The 26,218-nt window shown below is 56.0% G+C and overlaps 1 protein-coding gene across 3 annotated transcripts in view; it reads left to right on the top strand.

Moving 5' to 3' along the window:
* The window catches only part of UBASH3A (ubiquitin associated and SH3 domain containing A), a 35,754-nt gene that overhangs the window by 6,181 nt on the left and 3,355 nt on the right, over positions 1-26,218 (top strand). For 2 of the 3 annotated variants that reach the window (XM_045852690.1, XM_045852689.1), the window contains exons 4-12: positions 563-761; positions 3,888-4,057; positions 5,683-5,891; positions 13,438-13,564; positions 15,964-16,063; positions 19,066-19,188; positions 21,374-21,466; positions 23,805-23,949; positions 24,645-24,751. In XM_045852690.1, the coding sequence (XP_045708646.1) occupies positions 563-761; positions 3,888-4,057; positions 5,683-5,891; positions 13,438-13,564; positions 15,964-16,063; positions 19,066-19,188; positions 21,374-21,466; positions 23,805-23,949; positions 24,645-24,751 (1,273 nt within the window). The remainder of the gene's footprint in view (positions 1-562; positions 762-3,887; positions 4,058-5,682; positions 5,892-13,437; positions 13,565-15,963; positions 16,064-19,065; positions 19,189-21,373; positions 21,467-23,804; positions 23,950-24,644; positions 24,752-26,218) is intronic. The other variant, XM_045852692.1, reaches the window with a different exon arrangement.

Below are 26,218 nucleotides of genomic sequence, written 5' to 3'. Positions count from 1 at the left end.
GCAGAAAAGGGGCTCACTGGGCTGCACAATTTTATTAATTACATTAATAAATGTTTAAATATAGTAAATGATCCACTTTAAAACGGAGCTGGAGCTGCCCCCACCCCCCCGGCGGAGGACCTGCCCCGCACGTCTCACGCCTCAAACCCCGGAACGTCAGAACAGGGCCAGGTCAGCTGAGGCTGCGCCTGAGCTACCTTGTGCCCAAAGAGCTGTCTGCAAGGATAACGGGAAAGCAGAGGTGCTGACTGCCAGCTCACGATGCTTTAAATTACTTAGCATGGACATGATGACGGTATGTCCTCTGCACCAGTAGCGATGCCTTCCTTCTACCGATGGAGCTGTTCCCCACCCCCCTTTCTCATCAAGGCCCCTGGCCTTTGTCTCCGAATCGAAGCAGTGTTTGGGCTTCTGCCTGAATCAGTGTTTCCCGAGTCGCTCTTCTTTGGTCTGATCTCACATAAATGCCCGTTGCCTCCCACGTTGAAAGCCCTTTCATTTTAGGTGAACGGGGGACCTGGTAACAAGCGCTGAGAAAGCACACAGCTGTCTCTTCCCTTAGTGTGAAGACCAGAAGGCGGAGTGCCTGTACGAGGCTCTGAAGAGAGCCGGCGACCGGATGCTGGGCTCCTTCCCCCCGGTGGTCCCTCTGGTTCTCCATTCTTCCATCAGCTACCTGGGCTTCTTCGTGAGCGAGGGCTCTGCAGACATCATCCGGGAATTCGCCACGATATTCGCCACGGAGGCGGCTGTCTTAGCAGGTAGGCAGGCCCAGCCATTGGCACCTGCAGGGCCCGTTAATAGAACGTGTCCGGGGCTATGCTCACCGCCCTTGGGCGCAGTGGGTGGACCCCAAAGGCAGGAGGCACGCAGGCTGTTCCTTAACACAGCGGCAGTCAGGCGGCTGGCCGGGCTGGCCGGGCAGGGCTCAGGGGTGCACTGCCCTTGCCCGGGCCACGTCCACCCCCACCACTCCCTTGCCAAGCAACTTCTCTGATACGGCCTTGACCCAAGGCCGAACAATTTCCCTAGATCCTCCCTAATGCGCCCAGTGTCCTTATAAAGTAAGCAAACAGAGAGCCCGCGTGGTCTAGTCTCTGATGGGAAGAGCCTCGTTTGCATGGATTTCAAAGTGATTTTCCAAACCCCCACCATACTCCAGCTTCGGGGAAACTGTCCCAGGTGGGGACGCCGCGTGGCTGTGTGGTGACAGGGGTTGCGGGCTGGTGCGCGCACAGAGAGACAGGGCCGCCCCCCAGCCCCGGGCCCACCTTGGGCATCTCTCCTAACCACATGGGCGCTGTGTCTAAAACACAGGTCCTCGCTGATTTATTTGAAGTTTTAGGTGTGAGCTTAGTCCTCTCTCCTTGGCCTTTTGGGGAAAGATTGTCTAGACTCACTCTGAGACTCAACAAAATCCCCTTTTCCCCAAACGCCAGCCAGGTCTGGGGACTGAGGTTCGGGCTAGCATTAGCGGGAAGAATTCTGGACTTGACCTTCGAGGATGGTTAGCCGTGTGCCTTAATCCAGGCACCTCAACTCCCCGAGTCATTTTTTTTTTCTCTGCAAAATGGTGAGGCTCTTGTTCTTGGAACGATGGAGCCTATTTTTGTGGAAATTCCCTCTTGTTCCTGGTACTTCTCAGTATCATGATCTGCCAACTCTGAAACTCAGAGGCCATGGCCCTGGTGGGAAGACCCCTCCCCGCCCCCGCACAGGTGGCCCGTCTGCTCCGTCCTCACACAGGTGTGAGCCCAGGTCCATGACTCTCCGATTTCCATTGGCAGGCTGCCTTGTCGAGCCTGGAGGTCAGCTACGCTGGGTAGCTGTGAACCTACCCTTGTCTCTGTGGATGTGTCTCCTTTACGTAAAGGTGACCTCAGAGGTTGTCTCTTGACTCTCCTGCCCCTGAAAAGACAGCATGGTTCTTGTCCGGGTGCAGCGTGTCAGCCACGCGCCTCGGAGCTGGCCCGGTGCTTCCCTTCCTCTTCCCTTCTCCCCCCAAAGTGGGTCTCATTGCCCATTTCACAAACGGAGAGACTGAGGCTCGGAAGGGTGTACTGTCTGCCCGAGGCCACTGCCCGGGGTTGAGTAGTGTCCCTTCAGATTCATGTCTCCCCACAGCCTCAGAAAAGGGCCCTGCTCGGAAATAGGGTCTTTGCAGATGTAATTAGTTAAAACGAGGTCACCCTGGAGTAGGGTGGGCCCTGAGTCCCATGACTGGTGTTTGTGCTCGGAGAGGACTCAGAGATGCAGGAAGGAGGCCACGAGAAGACGGAGACAGCGATCCAGTGATGCAGCCACAAGCCAAGGAGCACCCAGGGCCCCAGAAGCAGGAAGAGGCAGGAAGGACCCTACCCCTCCCAGAGGCCCAGACAGAGCAGGCCCTGCCAGCACCTCGACTTGAGGCTTCTATTGTTCAGAACTACGAGGGAACAAATTTCTGTTTGAAGCCGCCCAGTCGGTGGCAGTTTATGGCAACAGCCCCAGGAAACCAGCAGAGCCCCCTGCCCGGGGGGTGGGGGAACTAGGCCTAGAGTCCAGCTGCGTCTCACTCCGCACCAGCTGGGCTTCCTACTGAGCAGCCACGGGTCCTGAGAGGTCGGTCCAGGCCGGACCCTGAGCAGGCTGGCCCTGCCCTTCTGCTCCTTGTGCCCCGAGCCTGACCCCGAGGGCTTCAGAAGGGCCAGCCCCAGCTCCGCCGCTGTCTCCCAGGTCCCCCCTGCCCCCATCGAAACATCCCCACGGGCATGGGGCCACAGAGAGAAGAGAAGACAAGAGCCCATTCAGAAGTCGGGGTGACTCACTGATGGCTCCGGTGACAGCAGCGGTAGGTCTCGGGCCACACTGACTCAGGCGGCGAGGCGGCCCTGCCCCTTCCGCTAAGGGAAGGAATTTCCCCGACGCCCACTCAATCTCTTGCCTCAGGCTTCTCGCCTCCATGGTGGTGGGTGAAACCTGGGTGGGGCTGCCAAGTCTGGGCTCCAGGAAGTGTCGGTGGCGCCCTTGACGCTTTTCAGAGGAGGGCAGGTCCCGTCTGCTGCCGCGTGCTGCCCGTGGGGAGGAAGCGGGTAACCGATAGTAACTGAAAGACTCGGAGACACTGTGGGTTCAGGGACCGGTTTCCACAGCAGCCCCCGCAGGCGGCCCTCGCCATCCTCGTGGCGCTGCCATCGAAACGGAAGCTGAGTCAAGCCAAGGTGGCCCGGCCGAAAGGAGCAGCGTGGGTCTAAAGCCAGGTCTACCTGACACCAAACTGTGAGCTGTTCCCGTCCGTGGCCGCCTCCCCAGAACAGAAAGCACTCTGTGGCCCAGGTGAAATCAGACCCCGGCTGACCCGAGAGGACCGAGGGCCGAGATCCCCGTGAAGACCAGGGCCCGCCAAAGCGAGCCAGGTGTCAGAGAGCCTGTCACGTTCGACAGAACTGTGTTGCCTGTGGCATTTTCTCCCCGAGACTCTGCAGCTGAGCAAGAAGCCACTGGCCTGGAGAGTGGGCCCACCAGGCCAGGCCACTGAGTAACGTGCGCCGCCCCCCCGGGGGTGGAGCATGGGTTTCCTAGACGAGTCAATCCACTGTTGGGGCAGCTGGCTTGCAAAGTGATAGGTCCCAAACTCTGCCCGCAAATCCCCATCTCTACCCCCACCTCTTCTACTTTTCCTTGTAGAATCCGCAGGTACCCAACCATCTCCTTTATCAGGCGAACTCTGCAAGACGGCACAGTCTGGGGGAGTCCTTGCCTGGCGGAGGAAGGCCTGGCGCGGAGGCAGGGAGCCGTGGGTAGGGGCTCGCACTGCTGAGCCTGGGTATGCAGCCACCCTGGGCTCGCAGTCATCCGGGGCGCACGGTGCTGACGGCGGGCATCCCTGTGTTTACCTGGTTTCGCAGACTGCACCGTGAAGCCCTGCACCAAGCAGCTGCATCTGACACTGGCCCACAAGTTCTACCCCCACCACCAGAGAACGCTGGAGCAGCTGGCCAAGGAGGTGAACCCGGGCCACAGCTGCCAATGGACCGCGGCGCTGTACTCGCGGGACATGCGCTTCGTGCACTACCAGGTGAGCGGCCTGGGCCGGCAGGGAGACGGATCCCCCCGCAGAAACTGCCCATGTGGCCTCCCCAACCGAGAACCCACCCCAGCCGCCCTCCGCTGGAGGTATTTTAGTGCAAGGAAGCACTTCTATTATTTCTATACAATTTTTTCTTTCTTTGTGCAATTTGCAACCAGCATTGTTTTCTATATATAGGGTGAGGCAAAATAGATTTACAGTTGTGAGTATGTGAAACAGAGGTTATTCTGCATTTATGAATTATTGTATTATTTTCCATACGAACAACCATAAACCTCCTTTTGCCCCATCCTATGTAAGTTGCAGACACACAAATTTGAGGGGGAAATGGAAGCATTTCTGGCAATAAAAAATGAACTATTGCAAAGATTTATCGATATATTATGTTGCTTATTACTGTGTCTTGCCATGTATAATGTATACATTTTTGCCCATATTTCTGAGAGAAAAATAAGGATGCATATTATACATGAGTAGTACTAATTCCGTATCTATATAAATGTTTTGAATTCTTTTATTGATGCTTATGCACTAAAAGTGTAACTCTAGAAAGCAATAATGATATTGATATGCCAAATAATACCCTGGAATGCAGTAATTGGCTTGGTTTCTAAATATAAATAATTGAGTTAAAAAATTCAAATGAAACCTCGTTTTCCCTAAAAGTTCAGGCCAAAAACATGGGTGTGCATGATACATGGCAAAATACGGTCATTTGTTCACATAATGATTGGAGTGAAGCTTCATCCCAAGACTATCTCCCACTAAACCGATTCGTTCAGACGGAAACCATGCAGGGCCCCTCACCGACCCACGGGACACGTGCGGCTGAATCCACCGTGTTCCGGACTGTGAAAGAAGCTGTCAGACACTTCACAGCAGGGAAGGTAGACGTGGAAGTCGGGTTATGCTTTGAGGTATTTCATATAAGAAATAAGGACAAAGATAGACAGATACAAAGATACATGGATACATGGATCAATAAATGACAGATGACTGGTAGAAAAAGAGAGTGATGATAGGCATTATTTCTATAATGTGGCCCAAGACAACTCTTCTTCCAGGGTGGCCCAGAGACACCAATGGGTTGGATACCCCTGTGACTGGGTAGAGATCAGTAAAACCAAGCACAGGACTTCTGATTGTAATCTATGTCCATGACAAGGAAGTGGTATTCTGTAGTCTTTTGAGATTAAGATCTCAGAAGCCATATATGATAATTCTCATCTTCTGAGCGTTGTCAGCAGAGAACCAGGGGTCAGCCAAGGTCTTTACTGTATCCATCCCAGTGGATGGTAGAAAGATAGATGACAGACATGATAAACAGATGATCGATGGTAGATGATGGATTGGTGATAAATACATGCATATTGTACACACATACTAGACAGATGACAGACACCAAAATTCATTTCTAAATCTATCCAGAGGCTTCTGTGCTGTATTTAGTCATATTCTAGCCATCTGTCATCTGACAGAGGCTTGGGGGGCACCCTGGAGACACGCCGCCCATGAGAGAGCCTAAGAGCCGAAGGCAGACACAAGCCCCCTCCCGTCATCTTTCCCAGCCCCCGTCCTTGCTGGAGACCTGAAAACATTTGCCTCCTTTCCAGACCCTGAGGGCCATGTTTCAGTACAAACCCCAGAATGTGGACGAGCTGCCACTAAATCCCGGTGACTACATCTTCGTGGACCCCACGGATCAGGAGGAAGCCAGCATGGGCTGGGTCATTGGGCTCTCGCAGCGGACCGGCTGCCGAGGCTTCCTGCCCGAGAACTACACGGAGCGAGCCAGCGAGTGCGACACCTGGGTGAAACACAGGTGAGCGGCGCCTCCAGCGGTGGTGGCCCAAAGGTCCCTGCGCTGGTGTCTGAGAGTGTCCACCTGCAAACTGTGGCCACGGTGTTTGCATGCTTCTAGACCATGCCACCACTGGTATAAATTGCAATGTTATCCCTGAAAGGATGGATACAGTAAAGACCTTGGCTGACCCCTGGTTTTCTGCTGATAACACTCAGAAGACAAGAATTATCATATATGGCTTCTGAGATCTTAATCTCAGAAGACTGCAGAATACCACTTCCTTGTCATGGACATAGATTACAATCAGAAGTCCTGTGTTTGGCTTTACTAATCTCTACCCAATCACAGGGGTGTCCAACCTACTAGTGTCTCTGGGCCACCCTGGAAGAAGAGTTGTCTTGGGCCACACACTACCAAATACATTGCGACACACAATCACCAAAAAACCTCATAATGTCTTAAGTAAATTTACGATTTTGTGTGGGGCCTCATTCATAGCCAATCTGGGCCCCACGTGGCCTGTGGGCCATGGGTTGGACACCCCTGCTTCTGCGGTCCTATGGCACGTTATTAGCTTTCTGTTGTTGTATAACAGACATCCTTAACCTAACAGCTAACGCCGCATGCATGTATTACCTCGTAGTTTCCACGGGTCAGGAGTCTGGGCATGGCTGAGTACAGGGGCCCCCACGGCTGGGGTCAGGTCTGGGCTGGGGATGGGGGCTTGTTGGAGGCTGAGGGTCTTCCCCCAAGCACGCACGGTTGTTGGAAGAATTCATTTTCTCGAAGCTACAGGGCTCCTGGTGGTGTCCTGTTCAGCCGGAATTTCTTAATTTTAGCGCCTTCAGCATCACCTGAACAGTCTGAGGAATTTCAAAATCACCAAGCACCGGTTCCTCTTCCTGAACAATTCTTCCCTCGATTTCCCTCTCTCCTCACACCTTTAACCCTTTGCGTGGCAATACGCTTAGCAGCGTAACCGACTTCCTCACTTACCAGTTCTGCTTCCCACAGACAATTTCACTAAACTTTTTCCCACTGCATCATAAGGCCTTGTCTTCCTCCAATTTCCTATGACGTGTGTCTGAGTCTTCACCAGCAACACCGTTCACGTCCGTATTTCTGTCAACAGTCTGTCCAAGGCCATTGAGGCTTTATCGTGCTTCTCCAAACCCTCCCAGCCTCCACCCACTGCTTGGTCTCAGGTATTCGTTACAGCAACACCCCACTCCTGTTACCAAATTTAGTGTCAGGGAGGGTTTAACCAGAGAAGCGTAACCGGTAATTTTTATATTATAGTTACATATGCACACATACATATTTATAATATAAATACATACAAGTGTATTTCATATTATCCTATACTCAGATATAATTATTTATAATATAACTAACCCACATTTTGTTCTATTATTTTGTATTATCTGTGTAATAATACATGCATACATTGCACGCCATGTGTCTACATACACATGCATGGATTTATTACAGGGGATTGCCTTGCGCAGCTGTTGGGGCTGGCTGAGCAAGGGCAGGCTAAGCAAGGGCAGGCAAGAAGGAAGGGAAGGAGCCCAGAGCAGCCTGGGAACCATGGCGAGCAAAAGCCCACAGCCTAGGTGTGACAGTCGGGAAGGACCACCCACCCGGCAGGTGGGCGAGCAACTGCAGACACGGTCGCTACTTGCGTCTCTGACCTTGGAGAAGCCCTGGGCCTTTTTGAAAGACCTTCAGGCTGAATAAGTCAGGCCCAGGCAGGATACTCTCCCTTTCGATTAACTTCAAGTCCGTTGATTAAGGACTTCAATCACATCTGGAAAATCTCTCCGCGGCCGCATCTAGATGGCTTCTGGTTGGATAACTGGAAAAAAAGGTGTGCGTGCATTTTCAGCCATGACCTAAATGCCTGTGGAAGAGGTACCTAAATTTAAAAACAAGCCAGTGGAATAAGCTGTGGTACAGCCACACGATAGAATAGTTGCGATTTTTTAAATGGTCACGAGGAGGTATTTTAGGCGCTGACGTGAAAAAGCCCAGGGGAGCTGCAGAACAGGGACTGCAGCACTGTTTGTTGGGAAGGGTGGAGCCAGACACACTTGTCTGTGCGTATACACACATGATGTGTATTTATATGCACGTCTATGCTTTAAAGTTCCCCGGAAAGGAGGATCTCCAGAAACTTCTAACAGTGGCTACCGAGTGGGGCATGCGGGTTCAAACTGGAAGAATGAACAGGAATGGGAGGAAGGCTCTTCAGTACCGTTCCATAATTTTTAAATTTTGAACCATATAAATGTGTTACTGATTCGAAATAGAAATTAATCTGTTTCACATATAGAGAAAAGAATATAAGGGAATTGGGTCAGAGGGAAACAAGCCAGACAAGCCGGGGCTGAGGTTTGTACACCAGGTGCATGCTGGGAGGTCCCAGCTCCTAGCTCTCCCACACCCAGGGTGACAGGGCTGCGGCTTCCCACCAGCCAGCACAGCCATCCCACGAGCGAGTGGTCCAGCTGTTCAGGAGAAGCACAATTTTGCAGATTCAGACCAGGGTCGTGGGTCCCCTGGGCCACCACAACATCACAAGATGTTGGTGCCACTTGGGACCGCAGAGATAATTAATTCCGTTTCTCTCTCTGGAGGGCTGAGTACCCTCAGACCCAGGGGGTAGGAGGCTGTATGAGACCACACATTTAAGGAAGCACTTGTTTCCCTTTAGTACAAACTGCATCCTCATTCCATCCAATACACGGTTTAAGGAAAGCAGGAGAAAGACGCTGGTCCCACCTTAACTGACCGTCAGAGTTCCAGGAGGTCAGGGCACCCCTCCTGCCCCTGTCCTCCGGCTGGTCCTCCACTCCCTGCTCTGCTTTCTGCTCGCTATCACCAGGCAATTGGCAAACCTGGACGTTTCTAGAACTAGACAGTCAAGACTCAGTAGCAGATAAGTTTGTGGCTTGAACATTTTTCTGCTACACAATTAATCTGTCGGTCACCCGTCACCAAAATAATCATTCCAGCCTTTAAGCCTGACATTTCTGGGACTATTCTTCTTAGAGACACATTTCTCTTGGGAATTAATAAGCATTAAAAAAAACTGCAACAAAAGGAGAGAAAAGTAAAAAGTGCGAGGCTAGGCTGGAGGGTGTCCTCTTGGCCTTGTTTCGGGAGCACCCCCATCCTCACTGGGGGGTGGGGGGTCAGTGAGACAAACTGTGACATGACTATTGGCCAGAACGCCAGAGAGCCGGCCTGCTGTCAGACTCAGGGGTCCCAGCACAGCCTTTTAGAACTGTCAAAAACAAGCTTTATTAAACGCTCACTGCTTTTCAACTTAGACAATGGTCCTTGGAGGTCTGGACTTCGCTGATCTGTTGAGTAGTGGGACGTGTAGAAGTCCATACCCCTAGGGCGTCAGCTGCAGGACTCACCCAAGCTCCTGCAGCCCAGGTGCAAGAACTGCTGGCCGATAGGTGCCTGAGAGCATGGTCACAAGTACACAGGGAGGAGTGCCCCGCCCACCTTAGGAGACACGCTTCTAGGTAGGAGTTTGCAGCTGCAGTGCCCACGGCGTGGCCACTAAGACCTCAGTCACCTGTCACCAGTACAACAGCCCTGGGAGTCTGGACTCCCTCAACGCCCATCCACACGGCAGTGTTTGTGTGTCCGTGTGAAGAAAAGGATCCGAGTTGATCGGAGTGGTCATGCTGGAGGAGTGTTTTCCTGAGCCACGGCACTTTCCAACTCTCTGAGTAGAAGAATGTACGTAGGAAAAGCGTAGGACCGAGAGCTGAGAGACCTGAGTGGCAGGGCTTAGAAGACACCTTGTCGTCTTCCCGCTGTGGTGCAGTTTCCAACACCGAAGCCCTACAAGCCTGTAACTTTGCAAAGCCACAGAGCACGCTGGTGCAGGTAGCTCCACCGTAATAATGGTGTTGTTCTGGGCTGAGCTGCGTCCTCCTACAGTTCATACGGCGAAGCCCTGACTCCTGGCACCTCGGGATGGGACTGTATTCGGAGATGGGATCTTTACAGAGGAGATTTGCTTAAAATGAGACTGTTCAAGAGGCCCTAATCCCATATGACTGGCGTCCTGGGGAGAAAAGGAGATCGGGACACAGATGCACACGGAGGGACCACCACGTGAGGACGTGGGGAGGAGACGGCCACTTTTAAGGAAGGAACCAGCCCTGCCAGCACCGTGACCCGGGACTGCCAGCCCCCACATTGTGGGAGAGTACATTTCTGTTGTTTAAGCCGCCCGCCCAGTGTGTGACACCTTGTTATGGTGGCTTTAGCACTGACACAGTGACGTCATCCCTACAGCCCCACCGACCCCAGCTGGGCCCCTTTCAGAAGCCTTTGCATTGTCATGCAAACATGTCCAGGGTATAAGTCAACCATTGAGGGTTACCTCTGAGTTAAGGAGAAAAACAGAAACATTAAAATGCGAGGTCCTTTTCTTTCTCCTCTCACCGCCAACATCCCGTCGTCGTTTTGATTGCATTGCATCTGAAAGACTGGCGCAAAAAAAGAAAAGTCAATTTTGTCTCTAACTGTAAAGTTGACAGATGTCATTTATAGATAATGAGGCTGCACCGTATGCAGGGTGAGCCGCAAGCGGGGTGCCGGTGCCCCCGCCTCGCCTTCAGGAAGAAGAAACCAACCAACATTTCCTGGGTCGGTGTGAGTGGGCGTCTATGAACCGCGCCCGCGCTACCGAGAGTGTGCTCCTTTGAAGAGGGAAATGTCAATGGTTCGGATACCATGTCAGTGTTTGGGGGCTATTTATGACCGACCAAAGCTCACTTGTCACGTGAGCCAAGTGAGCCTGCTTGACCCGGTTACCCTCGACGGGAGTTCACAGTGCAAGGCAGCGCAGGCAACAGCGTGCAAAGAGAAAGTAGAGGCCGCAGGCTATTTAAGAAATGCATTAACTACCACGAGAGACCGCGAGGGTGATGGATGGTCCGGGGCGTATGGCCGTGGTGGCAAACGCCGGTGACGGGGGGCACCGAGGTTTGAGATGGAAGACAGATGCCCCTGCGATGCTCCCAGCCCTGTTCCTCCTGAGGGTCTCGGGTGGAGGATGGGGGGCCATCAGTTTAATGAGAAGTGTAGGGGTGCTGAGGCCTCTGTAAGAGAAATGCAAGGTCTACCAATGGGCTAATACATAGAAACACACCACATGTATGATCCCGGAAAAATGAACCGTGACTATATTGATGCCTCCTGGAGCCATTTCCAGGTTTTAGAGAGACCAGGAACAGGCCCGGGGCATCACTTTCTAGACCTTCAGTGAACAACTGAGAAGTTTACCTGGAAGAATCAACAGGGGAGAGGAGCTGAGAACACTTTGCACAGTAAAGACGTCAGAGGAGACAGCTACCCTGCCAGCTGTGAAGAGTGTGCGGCAGATCTATAATGTGGCCTTGGCCCGAGGGGGAAAAGAAAGACACAGACCAGGGGACCAAACAGCCGCCAGACAGGAGGCGGGGCCCGTGGGGAAGAGCTTCCGGAAGAGGGAAGGAAACGGGTGCAGAGAAAATGGCACTTCACGTGACCTCACATCAAAGCCCAGAATCAAACAGAAAAAGAAAATGGTGTAAAACTAGAAGGCAGTTAAAGGGAACGTATTTCTGATGTCTGGACTCCGGAGAGAGCTTTGAAAGCGTAGAAACGATGGAGGGGATCTCAGAGGGACCCTTAGATCTGTCTTTAACAGTGGTTATTCAATGCTTGAAGCTTGAGGTTTCTCTGTGTTAAAAATCACAAAGAATACTATGATCCAATGAGCCAGATGACAGCAATGCTTTTAAGAAAATAGTAACGAGCACCCTGGCTGGCGTAGCTCAGTGGATTGAGCGCAGGCTATGAACCAAAACATCGCAGGTTCGATTCCCAGTCAGGGCACATGCCTGGGTTGCAGGCCATGGCCCCCAGCAACTGCACATTGATGTTTCTCTCTTTATCCCTCCCTTCCCTCTCTAAAAATAAATAAGTAAAGTCTTTTTAAAAAGAATTAAAAAAAGAGAAAATAGTAACGAAGGCGAGGGCCCCCTACCAGTCATCAGATTGGTAGGTCCCCTACCCACGTGACTAGATTACGTGCCTCCGCCTCCTCCTCCCGTAAACTGTGCCAGCTGGGGCCCGGGCGACCCTGGACACTCCGCCCACGGGCACTCCTCCCCGCCATGTGGTCTGTGTCTCACTGTTCCCTTTAACCAGAAGGCCATCTACTGTACTCTTCGTGCCCACCCACCGTGACAGGTGAACAATCAGAAGAGTGTCCACCAGCTGTCGCCACCACGCCACCCACCTGTGGTCTTTGCACCAGCTGCCCTCCTCCGCGTCAGACCGTGAAGCGTGGTGCACCCGCCTGGCCCGGGCACCTGCCCGTGGTGCCTGCGTCCCCTCCCTCCTGCGTAGCCCATCACTCCAGCAGCATGCCAGTGTCACTGCTGTCCCCAAGACCTCCCCGATCCATCCCACCGGCAAGCCAAATCAAACACTATCCTCTTTCCCATCCCCCTCTCTAGCTACTGCCCCATTTCTCTGCCCCGCTTGTAGATTATTTAAAATTGAGTTCCCCAAGACCTTTCCTTTTACAAAATGAACTTTCCCCCAGGGCACACGGTCTTTTGCTTGCTCCCGCCCCTCCCAGTTCCTTCCACACACTCTAACCTAGGGCACCCCACCGTCACCGCCGTCACTGCCACCCCCTTACCCTAAGTGTGCCGCGGTCTTTCCTCCCAGTCATCCCGGAGCTCCTGGACCCCACCCACCCCTGCACCTTTCTTGACTTGCAGGACAGGTAGCAGTTTCCTCGTGGCCCGAAAACTGTGGGCGCTGCTTTTACCCGCCCCCCCCACACCATCCGCCCCTTTCCTGTGTGTGTCCATGGCTCATTCATCCCTGCACCCCAACCACGCCCACCTTTACACCTTTGGCCGCTATAGAAGGTGACTCTAAGAGATCATTGCGTCTGCCCAGGCTGCTGGAACAAGGTGCCATACCGCAGGCTGGGCAGATAAATGGTAGGGATCTGGCCTTTCACAGTCTGGGGGCTGGAAGTCCAGGGTCGAGGTGTCAGCAGGGTTGGTTCCTCCGGAGGCCTCTCCCCTTGGCGTGTAGCTGGCAGTCTTTTCCCTGGCCCTCACACGGTCGCCCCTCGGGGTGTGTCTGTGTCCCAGTCTCCTCTTCCTATAAGGACATCGGTCATGGTTGATCAAGGCCTACTCAAATGACCTCATTTCACCTTAATTACCTCTTTAGAGTCCCCCTATCTCCACATACAGCCGCGTCCTGAGGTCCCAACAGTTTTAGGACTTCAACATAAGGACTGGGCGGGGGGAGACCAGTTCAGCCCTTCTCAGGCGGTGGTACGGGGACAAACAGCCGAGAGTTACTCGGGGTTTTCTGTGTGCTGAGCACCGAACTCTCTGAACTCCTCCTTTCGTTGGTCCTCACCATGACCTCCTGCCTTTCACGTCCGTTCTCGAGCGCGTGCCTGACCCAGTGCTTCCCGCGGTCCCCGTGACCCAGCACCTCGTTTCCTCGCCCACAGGACATACACCTTCAGCCTAGCCGCGGACCCGAACTCCAGAAAGGACGGGGAAGCCAGCAGCAGACAGAATGGGGAGCTCCATCCTCCCCCAAGGCCACGGAGCGCCAGCAGCCTGCAGGCTTTACAGGTGACGGGCTCCCTTTTCTGTACCGTGAGCTCAGCGACATCACGCTTTATGTCAGCTCTGCTTGGACACAGCCTCGCAGGTGTGGCTTTTGTCCTGTAGACACGCGCACCCTTGCTTCCCTGGACCAGAGCGCAGACTCTGGTGCGCCGGCAGGAGGCCCTACCCTTCGGTGCCGAGGCGCCAGGCCACTCCGTCCCCTGGGCACAGGGTGAACCCCCATGGCTGAGAGCCGGCCTGCACCCTACAGGCACCTGCCGGGTGTGCGAGAACAGGGAGCACATGGCTGTAACTCGGCCGTGGTGCCAGGACGCAGGGTGGGGACGGGACGGGGACACAGCCCTGCCGGGAGTCCTGAGCTCCCACCCTGATTCTCTCATTACCAAGCCACGTCACCCCGATGGAGTCCCCTCCTCCTTAGGCCCCAACAGATGGAGCTTCTGTGTCTTCAAGTCAGGCTGGGAGAGGTGAGGAGGCCCGTGCTCAGTGACAGGGGGAGACAGCAGCCTCAGTCCCCAGCCAGGGGCACAGCAGGGGCGTCTGAGCCCCCCACCCACATGGGAACACATGCAGGGGTGCAATGGACACATCCATGGACAGGGAGAAGCTGGAATGAAAGGCTTAGCCTGTGTCTACCTCACTGGCGCTTTAAATGCACAAAAACCCAACATCCGCCTCCCTGTGGACTGAAGCTTCTCAACCCGTCTGAGTGTGCCCCTTCCAAACAGCAGGAAACCAGAGAAGACCGTGGCATCAGGTTTGATAGAACAGACTTGCAGTGGGCTTAATAATGGCCCCAAAGATAGGGGGTCCCAGTCGCTGGAACCGTGAACGTTACTTTATAAAGAAAAAGGACCTTTGCATGTGGCATGGAGTGAGGGCTCTTGGTGGGGAGAGCATTCTGGATTATCCTGTGGGCCCCAAATCTGATCCCAACTGTCCCTATGGGAGGGAAACAGAGAGAGTTTGACGTACGCTAGAGGAGAAGACACGGACACCCAGGGAAGGACCATGTGAGCGTGAGGCAGAGACCAGAGCGATGCAGCCACCAGCCGAGGGTTGTAGGGGCCGCCGGGCACTGGAAGAGGCAGGAGGAACCCCCCCCCTAAAACCACGGAGGGAGCACAGTACCCTGACACCTTGCTTCTACGTTTCTGTTATCTAGAACCATGAGGGATTAAATTTGTTCTAAGCCACCCAGTTGGTGGCACTTGGTTACAGCAGCCACAGGACACACACACAACCTCATGACTAGGGAGTCACAGCAGCCCTGTTGTTCTGTGGGGCCCCAGGTCGGTCCATTCCATTCCCCGTGGGCTTTCCACTGTATCTTAATATTCTCGGTGCCAAGCTCTGCTCTTCAGAGTCGAAATGCTGCAGGCTCCTCCAGGGAAGGAAACGCCCCAAGTCCCAAACCCCAGCCTGATGCGGTGATGGCACTTTAAGAACGTCAGCCAGCAGACGGCCGTGGGGAGCCCGGGTGTGCCTTGCAGCCCACTTGCAGGGCAAGCAGGGGCGAGAATGGGGTGGGATGTTCTCATGCTCATTCTCGGCGGGGGACGGCGTCCTGGAGCCAGTCTAGGCAACCCCTGAGCCGCCGTACTCCCACACTGTGAGAGGACAAGACAGCTTCCTCTGGCGCAGAGTGCCAGGTGTTCGCGTCCGGGCCGAGCAGCTGCACACGCCAGTGCGACAGGGCCCAGCTCTTTGCATTGCCTTGTCCCTGTGTCCAGGTCGTGGTCTTAAGAGGTGGGGCCTTTGGGAGGTGCTTGGTCCTGGGGGTGGAGCCCTCACGAGTGGGATTAGCGTCCTTATAAAAAAGTCCCCATAGCTCCCTTGCCCCTCCCACCCCGGGAGGACACAGGAGGAGTCCGCCACCAAGAAGAGGGGCCTCGCCCTGACCTGTGGCACCTCCAACCTCAGGAACATGGAGAAAGAACTGTCTGCTGTTTATCAGCCACCCCGGTGTGTGGTGCTCTGTCGGAGCGGCCAGAACGGACTAGGACGAGGGCTAAGGACCTGGGAGAGACTGGATAGTGGAGAAGCTGATGTGCTGTGGTTTGGGGCCACTCCCATTTCTTTTCATTCCTTTTACAAGGTTGTATAATGCCCAGGGAATAAAAAGTTGCCAGAAATGAAAGAGATTCCCAGCTGCAGTTCCTAGTCCTCTTCCACGGCAATGCCGTTGTTGGTAACACGGGACGCAGCTGCGGAACAGGGAAGGAGGGGACCCGTTTCTCGGCCAGCCATTGGATGGCCGAGATGGCGCTTTGAAGAAGTTTAATGATGCAGATGTTAACGTGCACGTTTTAACCATGTCTGGCTACGCCTCTCTACTGACGGGCATATCTGTGATCGTGTCTGCGGCTGACCGTGACTCCTCTTCCCTCCCTCCGTCTCAGGCCGCCATCGTGAGGCGAAGCGTGCTGGTGGTGCGCCACGGGGAGCGGGTGGACCAGGTCTTCGGGAAGTCCTGGCTGCAGCACTGCTCCACTCCCGACGGTAGGTCCGGTCCCGGCGGCCTCCCGTGCGCACCGACGCACGGTCCCTCTGACAGACAGCATCCCTTCCCTTCCCGAGTGTGCGCGCGGGGCTCCCCGTGGAGCCACTCTGTAGAGTGACTCCGTGTAGATGGTGCGTGCGGACGGACCCTGCTGCGCCTCTCCCTGTAGGGGCCACGCCGTCTGTGAGTGTCTCAGGTCCAGCGCTTTGCGGGAGGTGGAGGGACGGTTTCCACAGGAAGCGGGTCTGTTGGTGCGACACACGGCCGGTCCGCCGACTCTGGCAGCACACGCGGTGTCTGGGTAGGGAGTGCACCGTGACTCCCGCGCAAACCGCCCTGGCCCGAGGTCTCCGAACCCTCAGCTGCTGGCGCGTTCCCTACCTCATAACCCCATCACTCTAATCTTCACTGCGGGGGTCATGTCCCTCAGTTGTTCGGCCCCCCTTTCTAAACCGATGGGAATGTTTTGGAACATGTCTGCTGCTCACTCCAACCTCACCCTCTAGATGCGGAGAACCGAGGACAGCGCCTGGGGTGCAACACACGCACAGGCCAGCCTCGGTCCTGATGATCCACACCTGCATCACGGCCCATCCCCTGGGCACCGGTGGGCAGCCACGATTTCTAAGCCAAGGCTAATTGTGTGCGTGGAGGCATTGAGTGAACACAGGGATAAAATCCATTCACAGTAGCCAAGCGAGTCGGGCCCTTTGGGGTCCCTCCAGAAGCCCAGAAGGCCAGCAAAGGGGCAAATGAACGGGGAACACCAGTGGCAGATGACCAGCACACACCGGGAAAGTTCTGAGCCCATCGTGTCGTGACCGAATATAATCTCCAGGAACCCACAGAGGTGGTGCCATGGTGTCTCCACAAAACAAGGCCAAGTGGAGACAAGTCTCGGGAAAGAAACAATAGGACGAGAGGTGGATATGAGGAAGAGGATTTGGTCCTCGAGAGAAAAGATCAAGCCACCGGCTGGGGAAGATATTTAAGGCGCTGGAAATCACCAGGTTAAAGGACACTGCAGGTGGGTCTTTTCCCAGGGAAAGAACCCCTTGATAAAGCGAGTGCTGACAGGCTAATTCGGCTGCACTTCGCAGGCTGTACCATTTAGTGAATTACGACAGGGCATTTTGGGGGGCTGCCGGCCCCTCCTCTGACTCCCATGTTCCTCCTGATCTCTGCTCACTTCTGGCGCAAGCACCCACCCCTCACGTGCCCCTCACTTCCCAGCGGTGCTGGCCCCGGGCACCCCCATTCTGCAGACTCCACTTCCGTCAGACCCTAACCCTGCTCCGTAACCCGATCCTCTGAGCTCTGCTCTCTGCCACTCACGGTGACCGCAAAGGGTCACTGAGGGCAAAAATGAGACGGAGCGGGTTGACGTCTATTAGATCACAGATGCCTTGGGGAATATGGCACAATCGATGGACCTTCTCTTTGAAGGAAAAACCTCTTTCCCAGCAAGCACAGCCAATGCGTTGGCATGTGATAAAGGCCTTTTTGGAAGTGAGTGGGTGGTCCCGTCCGAAGAGCCAACAAGACGGTGAAAGCGGAGCAGACGCAGCGGAACGTCCACAAGTCCGCCTACCACGGGTGACCAGCCGCCGGACCACACGAGCAGCTGGTACAGCCATGCAGCGCCCGCGGTGGCGCTGGACCGGGCGTGTGAGGAAGCAGTGCTCGCTGCCCGAGCACCTGCGGGAGGCCCAGAAGGAGACCCACCCATGGGGACACCTGTGTCGGTGAAGATGCACCTGTGTGACACCATCATCCTGCCAGAGCCGGCGGGCAGCGTGGTGGGCGTGTCCAACAGCCAGTCCTTCAGCCAGGTGGAAATCAGGCCTGAGATGACTGGCCACCGATTGGGTGACTTGTCCATCACCTACAGGCCTGGGAGGCACCGCCAGCCGGGTGTCAGGGCCACCTAGTCCTCCGCTTCATCCGTTTCAACTAGCCAAAAAAGGCACAGACTTCTCTTGAAGTCTCTGCCAGTGGAATTTCCAGGGCGGGAGCTTTCAGCAAAATGATGGATGGAAACTAAAAAGCAAGGCATGCGCTGACCCTTGCACGCTGGGGAAGGGCTGGGAGGCTGCCAGGGGGCGGGGGCGGGGTATTCGGGGCTTGCCCTGTGGTGTGTACAGGCTGCAGGAAAGGCGCCTGGGCTGCTAGGACCTGCTGCACCAGGAGGTCTGGGGGTGGCTCGGGTGAACGGGAGGGCTGGGCACGGAATGGCGTCCTCCGTAGGGTGATCGATAATTCGACAGTGAGATCAGACATGCCACTGACTGACCTCTGACCAGGTTCCGGGTATTATCTCAATGATTCGTGGAAACAGTGTTTCCCCTTTTGCTGATGAGGAAGGTCAAGTCATTTGCTTCTAATCACACAACCAATAACCTGTGGTGCCAGGATTTGCACCAGACCGTCAGATTAAAGCTCAGGGTCCAACTCTAAGTGACCCGTGGTGCTTTGCAGCCTCTGGGACGGATGGGGGGGGGGAGTCCAGGGGACCCTCCGGATTCCAGGCCTCCCTCAAGCAGTTGACTGAATAACGGACAATGCAGGGGCCTCTCCCGCCATAGGGACTCTGTCCCCATAGGCAATATGACACCCTTAAGCTATGGGGAACGGGTCGCATTTCACCTAATTAATTAACGCCAACCTGAGATTCTTCTCAGGTTAAGCTCTGTCAGTCATGGACACACTGGGTTCTCAATCAGGAAGGCCGGGGGAGGGAGTCCGCGGGAGGGGTCAGGAGGGGACGGGGCGGGTCTCGGGACCCCTGGGGCCGAAACCTAGTTTTCTGTACTTGAGGGAATGCATGCGCGGCAAAGCAGCATTTTCTCCTGGGCTTGAACTCGCGTCCCAGAGCCCTTGTGAGAAAAAACAGTCGACGACAATTTCAGTGCCAGCCCCATTTCCCGCATGGGCCTCCATCGGGGCAGGGCTGCGTGCCCCCTCGGGGGAGCTCATCGTCCGGTGCGTGTTTGTGCCTTAGGGAAATACTACCGGCCAGACCTGAACTTCCCCTGCAGCCTGCCCCGGCGGAGCCACGGCCTCAAAGCCTTTGAAAACGATCCGCCATTATCGTCTTGTGGAATTTTCCAAGCCAGAACGGCAGGTGAGTTGGAGCGCCTCTCTAGTGGGATTTGGAACAATAATCGTCGGCAGTGGTTGTCACTGACGTGTGCTGAGCCCTTGCTCCCTGTCCTTGGAAGTCAGCATTGGCATTATCCCCGCTCCGCTGATGAGGGCGCTGGGGCACAGAGAGGTTAGGGGAGCCACCCAGGGTCACACAGCGAGCAAGTGGAAGTTCAGAGATTTGACCCAGTGACAGGTGGTTGGGGAGGTCGGAAGGAATGAAAGGCCTGGAAGAACAGAGAGGGACAGAATAAATTAATGACTACCGTGGGCACTAAGGATGTCATTTTTTAAAGTGTTTAAAAATACATCCCCTCTTTGATTTTATTTCAAAATCTTCGGGCCTTTGTTTTGTGTCTGGGGTTCTGGTTCCACAGGGTTGACTTTTGGGGAGAGGAGAGGCCCCTGGGCCCACCTCGCCTTCATTTCATGAATTAAGAAACTGGAATCTAGAACCAGGAAGGCACGTGGGCTTCCCGAGTCGCCCAGCGGCTGACAGAAGGGGCCCACGTTCTGACCCCTGGAGGGGCCAGAGCCTGGGGTTCCTGGCGCCTCCCCGGGCGGGTCTGACGTAGGCATTCCATCCCGGGGAGCTGGGCAGGCGGGGTAGCTCTGATCTGTAGCATTTGCTGAATGCAGTGGTGTAAATCGTGAGCTCACACCCAGGCTGGTGTCAGGGCCACGGAGGTGAGGTCACTTAACATGCAGGTAAGAGTTAGGACACAGACGGGACTCCCTCGGGTCAGTGTGACCTGCTCCCCACAGCCCTGCTTGGGCGTCTTCTCCTGCTGGACACCGTGGTGTGTGTGTGTGTGTGTGTGTGTCCTCTCTGTGAAGCACCTGTGCAGTAGCGTGCTCCATGCCTGAATCCTCACCTGGATGTTGGCACAACCTCCCCGCGCGTACGTGGAGCATCTGTGAGTGGACGTACACGCGGGCAGTTGTCAGCCGCCGTGTCGGTTTCCTGGGGCCGCCACGACAAAGCACCACAGGTGGAGTGGCTCAGTGCACAGAGATGGGCCACCTCACAGCTGTGGAGGGACGCAGATGCCGGGGGGTTGTTTTCTCTGAGGCTGCGAGGGGAGAGTCGGCCCCGGCCTCTCTTCTTGGTTTATGTCCGGGCGTCTTCACCCTGTGCCCCCGCACCATCCGTGTGTGTCTGCCTCTGTCCAGTGTCCCCTGTTTACAAGGACAGCAGTCAGGGTGAAGTAGAGCCGCCCTCATCGCCTCCCCTTAACTCGACCACCTGCCTCTACAGGCCCCATCTCCAAGGCCAATCACATGCTGGGGCACCGGGGGTCAGGACCCCCACTTATGAATTTAGGGGGGTGCTGTTCAGCCCGTGACAGCACCCACTAAACCCCCTGATGGCAGTCCTGTAGTTGTTCTTCTGAAAAGGTCCCCTTCTTTCCCAAAGACGAGGTCCCCTCGCGCTCGCGCTGCGAGGGGAGGCGTGGCTCCCAGGCTCCACCTCCGGGACCCCCAGGTGGTCTCGCGTCCCCATCACTCCAGAACCCACTCCCAGGAGCTTAACGCAGCTCCCACCCGTCGGCTCACTGTCGGTCGACCAGAACCGCATACGCAGCACGGATGGGCCCTCTGTGCAGGCCCTGACGCCTGAGAGCACGGTGCTGCTGGGCCGAGTGCCCACCCGAAGGCTCCTAGAAGCCGTTTCCATTCATGCGGCTGCGGGAGAAGTCCGTTCCTCGTGGCTGCAGGACGGAAGTCCTCCCTCCCTCGCCGCCATCAGTGCGGGGCTACACTCAGCCCCGAGAGGCCGCCCGCACTTCCCGCATGGCTGTGGCTCCTCCACCCCGGACCCAGCAGGAGGGCTTCTTACATGCCGAATCCCTCTGCCTTTGAGTCTCTCTGACTTCTGTGACAGCGGAGAAAATCTCCGCCTTGGATGGGCTCCCCTGACTGGGTCAGGCCCCCTGCGGTGACATCCCTCCTCCCACAGGACATAACACGGTTGCAAGGGCGCCCTCTCCCCCTCTTCACCGGCTCCACACACCCCAGGGGACTGCGCCCCGTGTGCACAGCAGGGGTGGGAATCTTGAAGCCACTCAAGATCCCGCCTCCCTCGGGTGGCAAGCCTCCCGTTGTAGCTCCCTCCACGAGAGGCCACGATCACACAGAGACACTGTCCTCCTGCTTTCTTCCAGGAGAAGCACTGCTGGACAGCGGCGTCCGAATCACCTCCGTGTTCACCTCCCCGGCCCTCCGCTGCGTGCAGACGGCCAAGCACATCCTGGAAGGTCGGTGCGAACTCAGTGAGCCGCTCGGCTTGCTTTGACCTCCCGGCTGTTCTCTGAGGGGGGAGGGGAGTGGGCGGAGGTGGGACCCGCAGGCAGGACTGGCAACGGGTGGGCCCGAGAGTCACAGACAGTTAGGGTCCAGCCTTCTCAGGACCGCCAGCAGGGACTGAGCCCCTTGACATTCTGGGAATGCCCGGGTGGTGACGGAGTGCTGAGGCCTGTCACCACTCGGTCCACCTTCAGTGACTTCTGCTGGGGGAGGGGGTGTTGTTGTTGTTTTATTTTGTTTTGTTTTAATTCTGGGGAGGGGCATTCAGAAAGGCAGAGAGCTGGGAACCGCCATGGTCCTTGGAAGTCCAAAATGCCCGACTCCCAGCGGGGACCTGTCCAGGTCCACAAAGGCTGATGTGGTTCAGAGGCTGCTGGCAGAGTCCTGGGGCTCCCGCTGCAGGAGGAGGGGGCTCCTGCCAGGGCGGGGCAGCCTGTCCTGGGGCCTCGGGCCAGCTCCTCCCTCTGGACCCTCCACACCCTCCTCGTGTGGGCCAGAAGGATGGGACGTGGTTCCCCACGCGGGAGCACGGGCCAGCCATCCACGGTGGTGGGACAAAGGGGTAGTGCGTGGACACAGGTGCAGCTGATGGGCAGATGTGCGGGAGGGGCCTGCCTCTACTTTCTCAAACACACGGGGGTCGGGGCACCAGCTGACGTCACTGTGATGGTGTCCTCTGAAGTCTTAAGAAGGTCCTTTTCTAGGAATAACCTTGGTCTCCAACTCCCTACCCAGCCTCCCTCACCATGGTGACAGTGTCTGAGTACGGGGCCTGGGATGTCCTTTAGGCCACCCTCCCTGACAAGAGAAAGGCCGAGAGCTCCAAAAACATTCTCCATAACTTTACCCTCTGTGTCATCATCCATGGTTCTCTGTGATTGACATATTTGTTCCAACTTCTGTGAGTTATTTTTCTATGATTTGGGCCTCCTGCATCTAAAATTAAAAGTTCTCCAAAGTGTTTTCTGACCGTGGCCAATGTCAATGTCTTTACCGTGACCCATCGCTGACCTTTACCCTGTATGTAGACCAATGTCATTACCGTGACTATGCCTGTGGAAGGGCACGAGTCGACACACCGTAGGTTAATTCGGGGACACAAGGGCACCTGGCCTTCTTCCCGGGTCTTCCCACATGGCCAGCCCAGCTTTCAGACTGACATCCGAGACACTACGTGCTAAACCTTATTTCAGCGCCGTGTCAGCGAGCGTCCAGATGGGCCATCTCCTCACGTGTGACCACAGATCTGCGGCCGCGATGTCCCCGGAAGGAAGAGAGGCCAGCCCCACCTGGCCAACTCTGCAGACGTTCCCCTGTGTGACCTATCCACAGTGGACACGAGCCCTTCCCAGACTGGGGGACAGCGCAGGGGCCCCGCTAGCTGGCTTCCCTCTTTTCTGAACGTGCTTGCAGAGGAACCCATGGCGTGGACCAGGGGTACATGTTGGGGACTGACTTTATTGCCGGCTTTTGAGTTTGATGCAGTTTTCTCCACTGCGAATAAAAACGTCAAGGTCTGTTTTTCTTCCACGCACAAAGAGACGGCCTTGCTCTGCAGGCCTTTCGGTCCAGGTCTAAAATGCTCAGGAAGGGTGAGTTGGAAGGAGTCAGAGTGTTCCAGAAGACGGTGTGCTTGTCAGGAGGACATCCCGTGCGGCTGACGCCCTCCGAGACCGGTTGCGTCTTGTGCGTGGGTCACCCGATTGGCCGAGACCTTGTTGGTGGGCTCCCACCCTTGACCCACGGGCGAGGCCCCGTGCTGGTCTGGCTGCGGCATTGTGCCGGCCCATCAGGATGAGCACCAGGCTGGACCTGCTGCTGGTGGTGCAGGGAGACCGAGAGGCTGTCCCTTCCTCTCAGACAGAGGGTCCTCACTCCTCCGACACCATCCAACTACCTCGTGATTTTTGTCTCAGAAATGGTGCAACCACAGGTGATCACAAAACAGTATTGGCCAAAAACAAAAATCGTTTTTTAAAGATTTCATTTATTTGTAGAGAGAGGGGAAGGGAGGGAGAAAGAGAGTTAAAGAAACATCAGTGTGTGGTTACCTTTCACGTGGCCCCCACTGGGGACCTGGCCCACAGCCCAGGCCTGTGCTCTGACTGGGAATTGAACTGGTAACCCTTTGGTTCGCAGCCCATGCTCAATCCACTGAGCTACACCAACCAGGGCAAAAAAAAAATCACATTTTTGAAACATATTCTTTAGATCTAGGAAGAGACCTATTTACACAAAGCCAGAATGGAAACATGGAAATAATAAGCACTTGTATTGTGTTCGACACAGAGCTCAAACTGGAGAAAAAATTAAAGATACGCGTGGAGCCTGGGATCTTCGAATGGACGAAATGGGAGGCCGGCAGAACCGCCCCGACCCTCATGACCCTGGAGGAGCTGAGAGAGGCGAACGTCAACGTCAGCATGGAGTACAGGTGCGCCGTCCGCACAGCGCCCGCGGCTGGGGTTCCGGGTCCTCACTACAGGCAGTGAGGGGGCGCTGCCGCGGTGGGCAGTTGCAGAGGGGAGAGAGATTGGGCTCAACTCTGAATGCAGTGAGGACAGAGGGGGACTTGCAGGGTGCGGGGTGGGTGGGTGGAAAAGATTTCTGAGAGGGTCAGGTGATTCGTAGAAACTGACCTAAGGGGATTCTTGACATAGGCAGACCAGGATGGTCAGACGGGGTGGGGGTGGGGGGCAGAGTTTGCTCTACCGGGAAAGGGGACCAGGTATCCGGGGTGGAGGATGAGCCCTAAACTGCCTTCGCAGGGTTCTTGCTGAAATGGACCCCACAAGCACTAACCCCCAAGGTTTAGGCCTGTAGAGACCGAGGCTCAGAGGAGCCTAACTAGCCTTTGGCCGAAGCGAGCGTCTTTGTCTTTCTCGGCCAGTGGCTAACTCTTGGCCAGCACAGACCCCATCTGGCACTCAGCATGCCGGCCGGAGCAGGACAGCAGTCCTCAGCCAGTTGGGGGCCCCAAACTGGGGCCTTGTTGCCGACAGCGAGCCCTGCTTTGAGCAGAGCGGCCCTGGAGGGCGTCCATCCTGAGCCCTGAGCCCGCACAGGGCTGACCACCACTGCCCGCCCCCCAGCAGGCCAGCGCGGCAGCCGTGCCCTCTCTCCCCCCAGGTCCGCGTTCCCCTTCGCCGACCTCCTGCCGGCGGAGAGCTACGACGAGTTCGTGCGCAGGTGCGCGGTGAGCGTGGAGCACATGCTCAGCGGCTGCCCACAGGACGGTGAGTGCCCGCCATGCTCTGCACGCGCCGCCCCGGGGCTGGGGGTCTTCCCCCGGGATGGAAACTGGACCCTCTTTTGAACTTAGTAATCCCCCAACCTCATCCTCCCCACTCCCCAGCCACAGAGTGTCACCCACTGCCTCTGCGCCACCCCAGCACATGGACACAGGGTCCCCGCCCCTCAGGCCCGGGGACCCCAGCCCTGGGATGGAGGGCCTGTGGGACCCGGGACAGCAGGGGCAGCATGAACCACCTGGGCCAGGTTCTTAGGAAGCAAAGAGAGCAGGAACCAAACCACCAAAGGTCGGGACATGTTTGCGTGACAATAGAAAAAACACCCGTGCCAGCACCATGGACTGGTGAGGCCCTCGGAGAAACCAGAATGTGGGTTGGAGTGTGGAAAAGCCGCAGGAACTTCGTCCATTCCGTCAGGAGTGGCTGTAGCCAGCGGCTCGCATACGAACGCAAAGTCCTTGTCCTTTGGGGGCGCAGACTGAGGTGTCCCCTGTGGGGCAGCCGGGTGTCCACACTGTGCTCTAAAATAGCATCGAAGGCAGAGATCGGAGGTCACAGGATGGGCTGGGAGTGGACAGCGGCCAGCGCTCCTTGACAGGTGTGCGGGGTGCATCGGACCTTCCATGCCGTGTGCAGGAAGTGTCCGCGGTGAGACGGCAGAAGTCAGCTTTACAGATATTTAAGTCAGCAAGTGTGTGTTGAATACAACGGTGTGTCGGCGTCACACAAAACATCGCTGGCCGTGTACATGAAGACGACACGCTCTGCCCTTGAGGAGTTGGAATGTTGCTGGGGAAAGGGCACGAACATCCGGAATATTAGGAGTATTAGTAACACAAAGAGGAAGAATGTCAGACAGAGTCAGGAAGAGACCATTCAGCCCACTTCGCCACCTGTGTTCTTTCCCGCCCTGCCCCTCATCCCAAGATGCTCCAGGGGTGCAGAACTCGACTGACGAGGAGCACAGGGAGGAGCTGAGCACCTGGCCCCTCCCGGGGAGCCCCCAGCGCACCTGGGTACGTGCACGGAAACACCGTACAGAAAGAGACCCCAGACCTTGCCGAATCCAGCTCCCCAAACGCGCCTGGCCCTGAGGATGCTTCCGTTGCCAGTTCTGACCGATCCGAACCTGGGGAACATACTCTTGGAAACCGTGCCTTTGTGACGTTGGATTCACTATTGAACACCTGCTGCTATTCACAGTCATTGCCACAGGACCTCAGAGGACAGAAAGTGACATATGATCCTTCCACTGAGCTTTTTCGGGGCCGCACCCCAGCCCGCCCCTTTCTGGCTGTCCCATTTCAAGCCTCCACCACCAGCTGCACGACCGTGCCTGGGGATGACCCTTTCTCCCAGGGCCCCGAAGCCCTTTGCAAGTGCAGATGCAGAACCATCGCTCTGTCCGCCCCAGGGTCTCCTGAACACCGTGTGTGGGCCACCCACTGCAGG

The sequence above is a fragment of the Phyllostomus hastatus genome, unplaced genomic scaffold (genome assembly GCF_019186645.2).
Source record: "Phyllostomus hastatus isolate PE091 unplaced genomic scaffold, TTU_PhHast_1.1 phas_contig_948, whole genome shotgun sequence".
Classification (NCBI taxonomy): domain Eukaryota; kingdom Metazoa; phylum Chordata; class Mammalia; order Chiroptera; family Phyllostomidae; genus Phyllostomus; species Phyllostomus hastatus.
This window is presented reverse-complemented; position numbering and strand designations above follow the sequence as displayed.